At 44.0% G+C, this 15,725-nt stretch overlaps 1 protein-coding gene and 1 non-coding gene across 3 annotated transcripts in view; one reads left to right on the top strand and one right to left on the bottom strand.

The window, feature by feature from the left end:
• Dym (dymeclin) overlaps positions 1-15,725 on the bottom strand; it is a 303,216-nt gene that overhangs the window by 216,813 nt on the left and 70,678 nt on the right. For both annotated transcript variants that reach the window (XM_059246037.1, XM_059246038.1), the window contains exon 8: positions 15,090-15,232. In XM_059246037.1, coding sequence (XP_059102020.1) covers positions 15,090-15,232 — 143 coding nt within the window. The remainder of the gene's footprint in view (positions 1-15,089; positions 15,233-15,725) is intronic.
• On the top strand, positions 10,191-10,263 carry Trnak-uuu (transfer RNA lysine (anticodon UUU)). The gene has a single exon. It is a non-coding gene; the product is annotated as a tRNA-Lys (tRNA).

Raw genomic sequence — 15,725 nt, 5'->3', positions numbered from 1 at the left:
AAAGGTAGGAGGATCCCTGAGTAACTATTGTTCCCTGGTTGAAAGGGACATTCTGATAAAGAAGGCTGGAGTTTCTTCCAAAGCATTTCCATTATGCTTGTAACAGCCAGAAGCCAGCCTCACGTCCTGGAGGGTGGTGCACCAGGCCTTAACAAAGGCAGCTGCCATGCCATTGCTACCAGAAGGCAGAAATAAGAAGAGGCCTGAGAGGCACTGAGAACTAGAAGCTTTGAAATGGGAAGATGTGAGTAGATACTTGAAAAAGAAGATTTAAAAGTATTCATATTCAGAGGTTACCAAGACATGACAATCAGCAAATGAAAGTAATGCGTAGAAAATGAGTGATATGGAAGAGAGTGAATGTGGGGCTTAGGAAGGGCCTGAAAGTGCTCATGGGATTGAAAACCTACCCTGAGAGCACTCAATTCAACAAGCAGGTTCATACGCAGACACTACCAGGGTGGGTGAGGAGGCTTGTCTCTTATCCGAGGATCACAGAAGCAGAAAGCATCACCCAGGCTGACGGTGGCACCCGCCCTCAGTCCATCTGTCAGAAAGTCACTGCTGTGTGGTACCCCAGGTTTCCTGAGAGAAGAGTGGGAGCCCTGCCACGCATGGGGAGGGTGGTGTTCCCCTCCTTCCTTCTCTTTCAGCATAATGAAACACACTGCGGTTGAGTGAGTTTGTAATGTGGCCCAGGCTTAACCAGCTCTCACAAAAATCTACCCAAAAACAATGGAACCACACAATTTTTCTAAAAATGTCTCGCACCGAAATCAAAGATTTTGAAAGGTTAGTCATTTAAGGACAAGTGAACACAGGGCACAAGAATCTGCAGGGCTGACCCTGTGACTACCAATGGGGAACCCTTGTCCTCTTCTTTATAAGCTAAGAACAAAGAAAATATGGTCAGTTCTCTGTTTCCCATCCATTTCCAAGACCTCAGACTAGACTTAGCCACCTTTATTAACAAGAAACAGTCCTGCATGACAGGGCTTCTCCGGATACAAATGACACTATGAAGTCACCACAATTAGCGAGCACTTAAAAACTTACTGTTTTTGCTAATATTTTATATCAAAAGATAGTTTTATTGTTAATAGCACCATTTTTAAAAGATTACGTTGATGGCATAGATAATCAATAAAGCTCAAAGACCACCACACTCAGGGGACCAGGTTGGGCATAGTGAGCAGAAAGAAGGAAAGTTAAGGTGAAGATGAACAGTAGCCAGACAGCTAATGATGACCCCCACAAATTACCAAAGATGCTCCCCAAACATTAGCATTCTCCCAGCTTGGCAGGTAAAGCATTCAAATCCATAGAGGTTGTGCTCTTACTCACACAATAGCACCCTGCAGACCTGGACTCACGTTCAGACTCTAAAGCAGGTGCCCTCAGCTACGATCCTCCCTCCCTGCCCTTCCTGCTGCACAGCACAGGGCCCACCCCAGTGGGCAATTACAACAGTGTGAAGCCCACCACAGAGGAGATCTTCAGCTCCTGGCCTTCAGCAGTCCTGAACTCAATCTGTCTGCGACAGGGAAGAACAGTTTGTGGTTTAGCACATAGCTAGTCCCAAACTGTCTTTGCAGACTCCTTCCCCACATCCAAAAGGAAAGGATGACTCCTCAAGAAGACGCAAGTGGCGTTTCTGCTTGTTTCTTTTCATTGGCTCCCCATCTGCCCACTGTGGCTCTGCATCTGTGTTTCTTGATTTCACCTAATGAATAGATCTTACTAGGCATTTTGCCCCTTTGTGCTTTATTCCTTCAATAAGCACTTACTCAATTATCCACGTGTAGGTCTTGCTCAGATTGTTCCATGATATAACAAATTGCTGTCCCCATAGTCAAGATGCCTATAATTTTAAAAAGTATTATACATATATGGGTGTTCTGTCTATATGTATGTCTGTGCCCTGAAACTGGAGTTACAGATGACTGTGAGCCACCTTGTGGATGCTGAGAATCAAACCCGGGTGGGTCCTTTGGAAGAGCAGCAAATGATCTTAACCACTGAGCCATCTCTCAAACCCCACGGTGCCTAGAATTTTGAAGGAAAAATACAGAAAGTAATGCCACAAGCAAAACAGCAGGTCACAGTAAGCTCCGATCTCTGCTGCAGAGCTTTCCTCAGGGAGCTGCTTGTGACCTAGTGTGGGCAGGGGGTGCGGGGCGGGGCGGGCTGCAGCGCAGGTCTGCAAGTGCCCCCACCCCTACCTGGGTGTGCGTGGACTTTCAGCTACAGCTGTGCATGACAGAAGGGAAGACAGGAAGGGCAGCTTACAGTGCCTGAACAACCTGCAGGACAAGCAGGCCACAGACTCAAGTCCCTTTTCGCTTTCTTATAAACGAATAGCACAGAAGTGTGTAACGTTAATTTTAACCTGTGATCCATGCTGACCTATATCAAATTATTGAACAAATTATAGCATGCTGTATTTTGTTTTCATAACTCTCCAGGAAAATTATCATTTTGCAGGAGGCCCTAACTAAGTCTCCTAGCTCAGAGAGAGTCAGGCTGCTGTGGAATTGACTGCATGGACATGTACATATAGACCCGTGGACATAACCCTGGCACCGGGTATTTCTGCAGTAGGAGAGGGGGCTGTTATTGGCACACTATCCATTTTCTTTAGAATTGGTCATGGTCCTCAGATGATGCATCTCTAGCTTTTTAATGTATAAACTGTTAAGCAAGTTTAAATATGATGAATGCAGGTGGCTGTGGGTTTTCTGGCTAACCTACAAGAATATAGTGATTCATAACTGGTAAGGCCAGGTCTTCTTCCACTAGACAACATATTCGACCGCAAGACAAGACAGGCTCCCAGAGGTCTGCATACTTCCCTGGCCAAGAGATCAACAACCCCACCAAGACAAACTGTCATATACTAGAACTGATCTTATTATTCACTCTCCCCTAAAAGACCATCCCCTTATGCCTTATCTTCCCATTTACCTGGATCAACAGAGGCCTAAGCCGCATCACACCGGTGCTCAGAGCCACATGGTATGAACATGCCCCACACATCTCCCCACCTCAGCCTTCTGATACCTTCTGAAACATACATCTTTCACCAGAACCCTTGTACTTTCCACCCCGTTTCTTCGAGACCTGAGTGTCTCCTGAAAGGCCCCCAAGGACAGTTTTCTCAGAAGCCCTGTCAGGTAGTGCTGTTTGCTCTCTCCCTCAGGCAGAATTCACACGACTGCTTCTAAAGCACTGTTCCTCAAACATCACAAATGCTTGAGGCATCCCATCAGACTACCCTACCCACCCCTGCTCAGTCACTGCAGACACCAGCACTCCTGCTCCCTGACAACGTCAGCATCTTTCTTTCATCACTGTCTTTCCCTCCACATGACCTGTCCTCATTTCAAAGACTTCAACACACCCTCAAACAGCTCACCCCAAAGGCGGCCCTAGTCCTTGCCGGTTTGATTTCCCCCATCTATTTCAGCAACCCCACGGCCACAGGCTGCCTACACACATGGCTTACTAACAGCTGTACTTCCACGACAGTTCTGAATCCATGTCTCCCTCTCTCTGATGACCACCTACCAGCAGCCTGGGTGTTTCTCTAGTCCCTGACTCAAATACTTTGGGGGTGAATGATTTAGCCCTGTTAATTTCTCCACTACCCATCACCAACCTCACTGTGTACTTCCCTCCTCAACCATCTAGGACTCTCCAGCTCAGCATCAGATCTCCTCACGTATTCCCTTTCAAGTCTTCACTCTTTTGTGTCCATAACGTTTTCCTGGCAAAACTTGCACCCTGACTAAAGGCAATCCTCCATCTACATCCTATGTCCCATGGAAATTACACACAACTGAAGAACGAGCCAACAAACACCTGCTTACTCTACCTTAAGTGCCTCATGCATTTCCACTGGGTCCCTGCTCTAGGCCACTGATTCTCCTATTGCTCTCTCTCAACTTCCAAGCTAATCCAGGCTCAGTGGTGCTCACCTGTCGTAACCTGAATTTAAAGAGAACTTCCTCCTTTATGATCCACAGTCTCTGCACTCACTCTTATTATAAAAGAGGCAGGAAATTCTTTCTTATCTTGGGCATATTTCTTTATCAGTAATTATAAGCCTACAAAATGCAAGTATTTCATAAATGTTTCTAGGTAATCTAAAGCACCCCTATCTTTTCTGCCTATATCCTGTGTGTTGGTCAGTTTTCTGTGACAAAAGGAAAGACTTCTCAGGGCTGAGTCATGGTCCCTCAAGTTGAGAGGGCATGGAGGGAGGCTCATGCTACAGTATCAGAAGCAGGAGGAGCATGCCTGCACCTGTCAGCTTCCTTCCCTTTTGGCCTTCATTCCGTCCGGGCCCCCAGGAGATGGTGCCATCCATGTTCAGGACAGGTCTTCCCCACCTGAGCGATCCCCTCAGGAGATGCCCTGTCAACACATCCAGGTGTCTCCCAATCAAACTGATCATCAGATTAGCCATCACACTCTGACACCATTCTCCCCTTAGTCTACACTAATTAGCTTCTAGAACAACACTCCCAACATACTTCATGGGGTTTTTTTGTGAAGATTTATTTTTAAAAACATGAATAGAATCCGATGTTCTATTACATCTGACAGAGATTTCAGAAGTAAAGAAAATAGAAAAGAGAAAACACAGGAATTAAAATTTCAGGCCACAAAAGTTTAACAGAAAGCAGATTTGGTGACATTACCCCCTCTAAGGTCACAAAACAAGCAGGCTTAAGTACAAGATTTGGGCTTTCAAAAATATATTACATCACTCTAAAATTGGAGGAAAAAGCAGCCAAGCGTGGTGGCTCAAGCCTGGGACTGCAGCGCTCGGAAGGCTGCGGCAGAGAGGACCACTCCAAGTCGGGGCGCTCAGCCCAGAGTGTGTTCCAGGCCAGCAGAGGGCTGGCTACACAGTGAGGCTGGAAGACAGACAGACACACAGACACAGACAGACAGACAGACAGACACACACACACACACACACACACACACACACACACACACACACACCCCTCCAGTAGATCGCACATATCCAGCTTCTTCACATCAGAAGTATGAGTTCTTAGAGAGTCCATGACACGTCAGGGACAATCAAAGCCATTCAACCAATACGGTACATTTTGTTGCAGCAGTAATGGTTTACAAGGACTTTCATGAAGTGAACAGAGTTAGGCGAGGTGGCAGGCACGCACCTTTAATCCTAACACTCAGGATGCAGGGGCATGTGGATGTCTGTGAATTCCAGGCCAGCCAGAGCTATATAGTGAGACAGTTCCAGAAACCAAACTAAAACAAACAAACAGGAAAGGAGGGAGGGAGGGAGGGAGGGAGGGAGGGAGGGAGGGAGGGGACAAGTAGAGTAACTAAACTTGTATATAATTATCTCTTTTGGAGAAAAAAAAAAAAAAAAGGAGGGGGGGAGGTGAGACATTTGCCAAAGCAGAACACAAGAGCTTAGAAGTGTTCATTGGTTGCACATGATTCCCACTCAGCTCTCATGGTTTCCTCGAGAGTGGGTGGGTTACAAGGATGCTCATAACTCATCATCTGTGGACAATGAAAAAAAGTCTGAACCGGTGGGGGGGGGGTTGGGGGGGGTGCAAGCCTTGTAGTCCCAGCACTCAGGAGGCAAAAGCAGGCAGATTATCTGTGAGTTTGAAGTCTGTCTGGTCCACAGAGTGAGTTCCAGGGCAGGCTCCAAAGCCACACAGAGAAATCCTGTCTTGAAAAACAAAACAAAACACACACACACACACACACACACACACACACACACACACACACACAAACACCAACAACAAAAAAAAAAAAAAAAGAAAAGAAAGAAAAGAAAAAAGTTGAGTAAATCACTGTTTTTTGTGTCTTTCATTTAACCTGTGAAGAATATGACAAGGTACCAGGGGACTGAGAACAGCAGCCAGTGCTAGGGAAGGTGGACTTGGTCCTGTCTCATCCCACTCTCTTCCACTGCGATACAGTTCTAATGAGGACTTCCACACACTTGCCATCCTAGAGAGGTATTTCTCACACGCACGCACGCTGCCATCTTGTCTTTTATTACCTAACTATCTAAGTCAGGACGGAGGAGAGCTGTGCAAAGGAGGCTGTGAGAAGCTGCAGTGCAGGTGTATGTGCTCTTCACGACACTCGAGTGTCAGGTAGCTTTCCTTTCAGCTTCTCTGTATATGTGTGGGAGTCCGCCAGAGTCCAGCTCCAACCTGTCAAAGAGCTCTTGGGGGGAGGAGGGAGGAATGAGGAAGTATCAGATAGAAATATAGATGGAATAGATGGAGAGAAAGACAGACACACACGATAGCTTCGAGAGGGCCCTGGGTCAATACCCAGTTGATTTGAGATTTATACAATGCCAAGGGGCGAGGCAAAAGACCTCCCCCTTTCAAGATCAAAGCACAACATACAGCCAAGAGTAGACCCCTCAAAACACTTGGTAACCACGCCTGTGGTCAAATCATCCCATTATGCAGCCCTGCTCGGTAAAGCAAGCTCAGATTCTCTGACCCTGAGTAAGGTCTCACTAGAGAGCCTCTGCAGACCCCACATATATGGCTGCCACTCTTGGGGTCCTCATGGTCCATGATGTCTAAAGCAAGCACCAAGAACACCTTTACGTTCAAGTCAACAGGGAGGGACGAGCACAGGAACTCTCTTTAGAGATGCCCTTGCCACTTGGCCTGTGGCACTTTTACACACATCCCTTTGGCCAAAGAACAGGCTGCGCTTGGTTGCAAGAGAGACTGGCTTATGCTTTCTAAGCCTGGCACTCATGTCCTCAGCTAAAATGTGGGATTACATGGGAGTGTGCAACTAGTCACTGTTACAAACAGCACATTCAAGAGAAAATTCTGTAGCAGCCCCCAAATATGCCCCCTTTACTTGAAATGACAGGACATTCAGGTGGCTTTCATAACCTGTCCTTTCCCTCAACTGGTGCAGGGAAAACCACCCACGTTGACGACAAGCTGTAGTGACCACTGAGAACTGACTGAGGTACTAGGAGTACAAGTGCCTCTAAATGCCTGTAGCAGAAGTCAGAATGTGCTTCCAATCATGCAGAGACAATAGGATCTCAGTGTGCAGCAGGAATCTGAGTCAGGAGCCGAAATCAATGAAGGTCAATAGTTTGAAATGCTACGGAGCAATCTTTGTACACTGTAAATATATATTATTCTCGTTAATAAAAAAGGTAATTGGCCCATGGCTACGCAGGATAAGGTCAGGCGGGAGAACTAGACTAAGAGAATACTGGGGAGGAGGAGGAGAAGTCAGGGGAGACGCCATCAGATACAGAGTGAGCAGGATGGGAAGTCTGTACATGAGGTAAATGAGCCTCGGGGCAGCACAGAGATGAACAGAAATGGGTTAATTTAAGTTATAAGAGCTAGCTAAAAACAAGCCTAAGCTATCGGCTGAGCATTTATAATTAATATTAAGTCTCTGTGTGGTCATTTAGGAGCAGCTGCCAGGACACACAGAAAAGTCACCTACACTTGGACTGACTGCACCTTTCTTCACTGGTCCTCAAACTCCCCAACAGAGTAACAGGTTACCTTGTTGTCATAATTCACTGCTTCCGTCACCCACTGTAAACTACGGTCAGGGAAAGCTGTTTCCTCCTTAATAAAACACTATTTCCAGGCCAGTGAGATGGCTCAGCAGGTAAAGGTGCTCGGGGACCTCAGTTCAATCCCTGGAACTCATATAAGGGTAAAAGGAGGAAATCAACTCCACAGACTTTTCCTCTGACATTTACTTGCATGCCATGGGGTGCACCTTCACACACATCATGCACATATGCACACTTTTTTAATTAAAAAAAAAAGCAAATAGTATAAGTTGATGATAATCATTTCTTTGAGGTTGGCTTCTCTGTTGGTGGTAAACTTTGTCTCATTATATGGCCCAGGTCGTGAACTCCTGATCCTCCTGCCACCATCTCCCCAGTGCCAAGAATACAGGCTTGCATCACCACGCATGGCCCTATAAATGTATCTGCATCTCCACAAACCCATGAGCACTCTCTTGCAAGCAATACACCTAATAGCTGGATTGCTGGACTACAGGGCATAAACATACTCAATTTAATAAATAATGGACAGTTTTCTAAAGATGTTGTCCCTAATGACACTCTCAAAATGAGTTAAATAACGTCTTTTATAGTTTAACATTTGTCAGCAACTTCTAACTGTACAGCAGATACACTGGAGGAAGGGATGAATGGGGTGTAGCATATACAGCACAGGTACACTGGAGGAAAAATGAATGGGGTGTAGCAACACAGCACAGGTACACTGGAGGAAGGATGGATATGGAGGTGTAGCATATACAGCACAGATACACTGGAAGAAGGATGAATGGGGGTGAGCATACAGCACAGATACACTGGAGGAAGAGATGATTCACATCCTGAGCATGCCAGCATAGGGTGGTGTGCTTAAAGTAAGAGTCATCAATCACTGATTACTACTAAGACTACTGATACTCCTGATATCTTTGATTAAGTGAATCTTTGAAGTATTTCTAATTCAAATTAAGTCAGCATCTATTAAATTCTCGGGCTAATTTGATAAACAGTCAAAAGCACATAGCGGGACTTGCAGGAGAGTTTGGTCAGCAAAGGGCTTTCCTTGCAAGCACAGGGCCCTGAGCTCCATCCCCAAACCACATAAAAGGCTGGCATGGTGACGCACGCTTGCAATCCCAGCACAGACACAAAGGATCCCCGGGACGCACTAGCCAGCCAGTCTAGCCTAAGTTGTTCCTGAGGATGACATCCAAGGATTTCCTCCATCCTCCATACACACACACACACACACACACACACACACACTTAAAAGAAGCAAATATAAAACCTCTCAGATGAGTTAGTTCCTAAGAACTATGGTACCATGGCAACTGTTGTCAAGGTAAGTTCATTTAGGAAGGAAGAAATTTGAAATTTCTTGCGGAAATATCTATTTAACAATCAAATTTTCCTTTTTGTCATTGACAAATTTTGCACCACATAAAATAAAAAGCCAGATGGACACAAAGAAAGAATGTGGCAGGCACATTCAATTTACTCAGTTTTAAATTTTTTTTAATATGATTTAAAGTTTAAGCAAACAAAATGATAGAAGTTCTGAGTTTTTACATTGTTATAAATGTCCCTAGGATTTTCTGATCACTGGCTATTTTTCTAATTAAACTTACTTTCATTCTAATTACTATTTTTATATCATTCTAATTATTTTAATTACTAAGCTCCACAGTGCTTCAGGACTTATAGCAAAAGTTATAAGGGCAGATAATATATGGTTTTAGATGAGATTTTATACCCATTGTCTCTTTTATTCTTCACAAACCCTGAACAAAAGCTCTATTTATCAGTGTTAAATCAAGTAATGAGATTTTAACAGTCAGGGACTGGAGCTGGAGAGGGGGATCAGTGGTTAGCAGCACTTGCTGCTCTTCTAGAGTAGCAGAGTTTGGTTCCCAGCACCCACACCTGGTGGCTCACAACACCTATTAACTCTAGCTCCAGGACATCCAACACTTCCTCTGGCTTCTACATGCACACACAAAAAGACACACAAATACACAGGCAAACAAACAGGGGTGCGAGAGCACACACACACACACACAAACGAGGCCTCATCACTGAGAAAATGCATGAGAATGAGTTCGGCTAAACCCACCAGTGCTACCTCTAAACAATGCACTTTCTCAGTAATTACTAGCAATGGCTGAGCCCCTGTCATGGGCCCAAGGGGCCTGACAACAGATTTGGGAGCGCACCTCATCAGCAATATTGAAACCATATGAGAAGTCCAGGGTTAGTACCTAACCCCACTTCATATAGAGTTTTAAAAGTATGTTAGGTGATTCTAGAATTCTGTGATTTAAAAGATAAATTAGCTGCAAATTTAACACACTACATTAATTTTAAAAAATGGTAGCACTCATTCCAAAACAGGGACACATCAACTGAGTCTTCATCTATGCTGTCAGCACAGTGCCAAAGAAGAAATCATTTTCTTGTACTATAAAAACTATGAATACAGGTTTATCTGCATGTATTATAGATATAACAAAGTAAAGTATATATTAATATGCAATTCATTCTAACCAGTTTTCAGTGAAAGAAATTACACTTAATGCATCTGAAAAGCTTTTTTAAAAAAAATCTGGCCTGGATAGCTCAGGCAGTAGAGCATCAGACTTTTAATCTGAGGGTTCAGGGCTCAAGTCCCTGTTCAGGCACTTATGGCTCTTCTCTTTCAAAACTAAGGCAATCAGTAACCAAGATAGTGAGCATTTAAAAAAAAATCTGTATGTGAATTGCCATTACTCTCAATAACAGATGTGGTGGTGTGAACGTAATTGGCCCCCATAAGCTTACAGGGAGTGGCACTATTAGGAGGTGTGGCTTTGTTGGAGTGGGTTTGGCTTTGTTGGAGGAAGTGTGTCACCATGGGTACGGGTTTTGAGGTTTCCTATACTGAAGATACTGCCCAGTGGCACAATCCATTTCCTGTTGCCTTCTGATCAAGATGTAGCCAGCACCATGTCTGCCTGCAGGCCACCATGCTCCCCGCCATGATGACAATGGACTGAACCTCTGAAAGTGTAAGCAAGTCACCCTAATTGTTTTCCTCTATAAGAGTTGCCGTGGTCGGGGCTGGAGAGGTGGCTCAGAGGTTAAGAGCACTGACTGTTCTTCCAGAGGTCCTGAGTTCAAATCCCAGCAGCCACATGATGGTTTACAACCATCTGTAATGAAATCTGGTGCCCTCTTCTGGCCTGCAGGGATGCAGGCAGAACACTGTATGCATAATAAATAAATAAAAATTTAAAAAAAAAAAAAAAAAAAAAAAAAAAGAGTTGCCGTGGTCAGTGTCTCTTCACAGCAATAGAAACCCTAACAAAGACAACAGGAAAACAAACAAACAAAAACAAAAGCTCTAGTGGTTTCTTTACAGTATTAGCAGTTCCTGCAGTATTTTTCCTACTTTGAGCTGACACTGTCCTGCACCTGCTCGATGTGGGAGTGGCTGTTCTAGAAAGAAGAAAAGCATGCACCACACCAGGGACTAAGTCCACAGAGATGCACCACACCAGGGACTAAGTCCACAGAGACGCACTACACCAGGGACTAAGTTAAGAGAGAGAGACGCTGAGGGCAAAATAGTTACAAAAAAATCTAACTGTGAATTGGGGTGGTGGCTCACACCTATCACCCAGCACTTGCGAGGCTGAGGCAGAAAGAACGCTGTGAACGCACTGCAGGCTACACAGTGAGTTCTAGCACAGCCCGGGCTAGCATAAGTCACCATTTAAAAAACCCTGAAAATTCAACGTACGTACGTACGTACATACGTACAATACACAGATGAAATAACTCTTCATAAAGACTTCTTTCATCACTTCGATGAGTTGAAAACAATCCCTTCCTCTTTAAACACACCGCAAGTACACTGTGATCACAGGAGACACTCCTTGAAGGAGGAAAGGGCTATGCTGTAGGTAACCTACCTTCAAGTGGTGCAAAGATGAAGTGGGGGGCATTTGTGGATGAAAGAGAATACAATGGCAAAACAAGTGTGGTAGGAAGAGTCCGATGTTTATATTGTTTTAGACCAGTTTTCTACATGTGTAAACTGATTTCCACACAAAGGGTTTCTTTTTTAAATTGAGGAAGGAGATAAAACTTAAATCAGCAAATGGTGATCAATCCAGAAGATGGATTATAGGTAGATGGAAATTCATGTCACCATTCTCTGCTTCTGTACATCTTTGAAATTGCACAAAATAAACCACAAAGAGAGAAATCAAACGGATGAGATCTGTAAAGTAGCTATGACAGCAAACAGAAGGGGCTGATAAGTGACAGGATACACTGAGAGGACAAAGCCTGGATGTCTGTGGCACCGACACGGACTAGCCTGGGTTGTCATGGCTGCCGAGGCTTGTCTGAGACAGGGTCTCACACTTGTAGCCCAGGCTGGCCTCAAATGAGTGGTAATTCTCTTGCCTCGGCCTCTTGAGTTCTGAGACTACAGAGAAGATGGTCACCATTCCCAGCTAAATATTAGCTTTTAGTGTTTCATCATGTCCGAGTATTTACTGACAATCCACAGGTTTCGTAATGTCAGGAGCCGGTGTGGTGGTGTGTGCCTGTTGTCCTGGCACTCACTAAGCAGAGGCAGGAGGATTGTGAGTTAGAGGTCAGCCTGAGATACTCAGCAAGGCCCTGTCTCAAACAAACAACCAAAAAGCCTTGTAAGCCAGGCAGCTTTCATATTCAGAACTAAGGAAGGAGCAATAATGAAAAGAAAAAACAGGCAGGGCTCAGGAGTCAGACCAAGGCCAAGCTTCCTCTGAGATCTTAAAATAATGAACCAACTCGCTACAGATATTTGAAAAGTAGAAGCATCTACAGCATGGCAGCACTAACCAGACCTAGTGGGCTATAAAAAAAGAAAGAAAGTGAAGACATGAAGTTGGGAGGGGCCGTGTTAGGAAGGGTATATAGGGAAGTTGGAGGGAGGAAAGGTAAAAGGTTATGATCGTGTTTCATTATATACATGTGTGTGTGACATTCTCAAGGATAAAGATTAAACAATAATGAAGTCTGTAGTTAGTAAGAAGAACTGGAGAGGACTTGGGTGGTTCAGGAGGTCCCATGTAGGTGGCTAGTCACTACTCACCTGCACCCAATTCTAATATGAGGACTCATCTCTCTTCCTCTCTTCCTCATCAACAAAACCACTATCCAAAACTCGAGTTTTTAAAACAAGATACTTGGTTTCAAAGGAAATTAATTTTCAAAAGCATACGATGCACACAATGGAATCAAGCAAATGCTTTCTATATCCAGGCAAAGTCCAACCACAGTTTGTAAGCCGGGGCTGGGAGACGCCGGGGCTGGGAGACGCTGGCCGCAGCAGAGGGAGGGAGGGCCTGCTGTGTGGACATGCGGACCTATGTCCACTTATGCTTTGCATAAATAGCTTTCTGAAAATTTAGGAAAAGAACTAAACAAAATATCCTTGTGGTTGGTATAGCATGTTAAAAACCACAAATCTATACCCAGTTAACCGAATTTCAGGCAGCATTTGACATAAACTATATTTTCAAAAATGTTCATTAACTTATCTGAAATTCAGATTTTAACTGAGTACTCTAGATTTTCTGCTTCATTTGTAGTTTTTCTAAGTCTCCTAGGCCTACCATTTGATCTCAAGAGGATGCTCACAGCACGCAAACATGCTGGTCTTTATGGCGTTCACGGGGAATGGAAGGCCTTTTTTTTTTTCTCTCACCTACTTATTTCTAAAAGAGGGCACCAAGGAACTTAACCAGCCTACATGGTGGGTTTCTATTTAAAACATCTCTGTGATTATATTTAACCTGTAATTGTGCTTTGGTTTAATATCTAACTTATAATACTCATAATGGATTGATATTCAACGAAAACATTTTAAAGTAAAAAAAAAGCATTTTAATACCTTAAAATGAAATACTAAATTTTTAAGAAAATGAAAAAAGGACTATAGAATTATTAAAAGTTACTTCAGAAATAATCTCAGAGATCACCATCCCAACCTTCTCATTCAATGGGCAAGAAAACAAGACTTAAGGCACTTTCTTGTAGTATTCCGTCAGCTAGTTAATAGATCTAAATTTTAAAATTCAAGTTTGCTGGCACTTAGCAAACTAATAACACCAAAGACACCTGCTATAACATGTAACTGAAAGAAAAATTTAAAACTGCACACAAATTTGTTTGAAAAAAAAAAACTGTCAGGTATAACCACTGTTTTAAAGAAAGTTATTAATGAACTTACTTCCTGGAGGAAAAAAAAAAACTCTAATTACATTAGAATACTGGGAAACACCCAGTTTTCAAGTACACCACTTAGATGACAACAGAAAAAAAGAAAACACTGACAGACAGCTCGGTCCTCCTATGAGACTGGAAAGCCATTCCTACACTGTCTCCAGGTCACAAGGGAGCTGCATGCCACTCATCACCTGAACAGTCGGTGCTGGGGGTCAGGGGCAGGAAACGAAGAAGCAATACAATATGGCATTCTAGGCTGGCTTCTTAGCACCACAGATAAGGGTGTGGGTGATGCCAAACGGATTTAAATTTACGACCCCCGGAGAAAGCAAAGGCAGGCCAATCGAGACAGTATGTCTTACTGATCAGCTGCTTACATCACAGAACAAAGCTGCCACTTTAGTGAGAAGCTTGCAAGCCTTATGGTAGGGTAGATTGTTGCACTGTGCTGGCCCCTCTCGTCCCATGTTGCTGGTTGTTCATGGACAGTGTGCCACAGCCCTATTCCATTTGGAACTCCGCTGGGACCCAGAACTCTGTAATTCTGCACTACATATTACTAACTTAGTAAGCCTAGTAAGAGCTCCCATGCCGGCAGGAGACTGCCCAGGTGTCAAGCTACTTCTCCTTTAAAAGGAAGGCCAAGTTCTCAGCCATGTTAGCGCACACAGGCAGGGCCACCACTCTAAAAAGAGAGGTCCAAAGGCACTGTGTGCTGGCCGCGTCTCCAGCAGAAATGATGCCTGGGAGGGAGGGAAGGGGCTGTTCCTCAGCTAGGACACCTGCAACTCAACACGGTGTCACTGCAGAGTTCATTACAAACTCTTCTCAACCTCCCCATCTGTCACTGAACGAAGCACTGAGATTACACAATGAAATCCTAACCAACAGAGACTCTCAGCAGAAAGACGGTCCTAGAACACAAGGAGTAAAGAGCTTCCAACGGCTCACCTTGACTCTCTTCATAGCCAGAACTTGTAAGATATGCATATTTACGTGTAAACGTCCTTCTTGAAAAATTATGTTCTACAGCTAAATAATCCATTCATTATTTGTATACATTTAACATGATCCACCACAGAGAATGGAAGGATGAATATTTTAATTTCTTTCAGTATTTACATTTAGCCAGCTGCACAGATCCAACAGAATGGATAATGTGTCAGCCAAGCGAACAAGATTTCTTAGGCCTAATTAGATCAAATGTATGTAGATGAGGAATGGGGAGCCTGAAAGGACTTACTTGCTACTCCTGATGCCAGTCCGTACAGTAGTCCTCCCCCATCCGACTGTGGAGGGAAAACATGGGTTCCGGGCGGAGGTGGCTTTTCTTGTCTGATGAAGTTGTAAAGTAAGGTTTTCACCAGTTTGCTGGTGTAGGGAAGACTATACAGAAAGGAGAGAAAACCATCAGACTCCTGTTCATGAGAGTCCCCTAATCCTGCATAACAACACATGAGTACACGTCATTAATGCTCCCCACGGAATACGGCAGCATCACTGGACATGCGACTCGAGCCTCGACCGTAGTGTTGCCTCTTACCCACGCCAGGAGGCACGAATCACATCATCACAATGCAAGCACCTGTTACCTTGTTTGTAATTTACATAGAACTGCAGGCAATTATAAGTTCAGCAGATAAAACAGCACAGCAGGCGCTTGAAGGATGGTTCTAGTACAGTCAGCAGAAAAATGCAAGAACTAAATGACGGTAAGACTCGGTTTTAAAGCATGAAGCTCCAGTTATTCCATTATAGGGGACAAAGTCATTTCCATAATCTCTAGACCACTTGTAGACTCTTGTATGTATTACTGATAACCATGGTTTCTAAGATAAATCACAAGAACCAGCATTAGAATATTCTAGTTCAAGTATTT

The sequence above is a fragment of the Peromyscus eremicus genome, chromosome 19, assembly GCF_949786415.1.
Source record: "Peromyscus eremicus chromosome 19, PerEre_H2_v1, whole genome shotgun sequence".
Lineage (NCBI taxonomy): Eukaryota > Metazoa > Chordata > Mammalia > Rodentia > Cricetidae > Peromyscus > Peromyscus eremicus.
The sequence above is the reverse complement of the archived record's forward strand: the minus strand, read 5'-3'. Positions and strand labels throughout refer to the sequence as shown.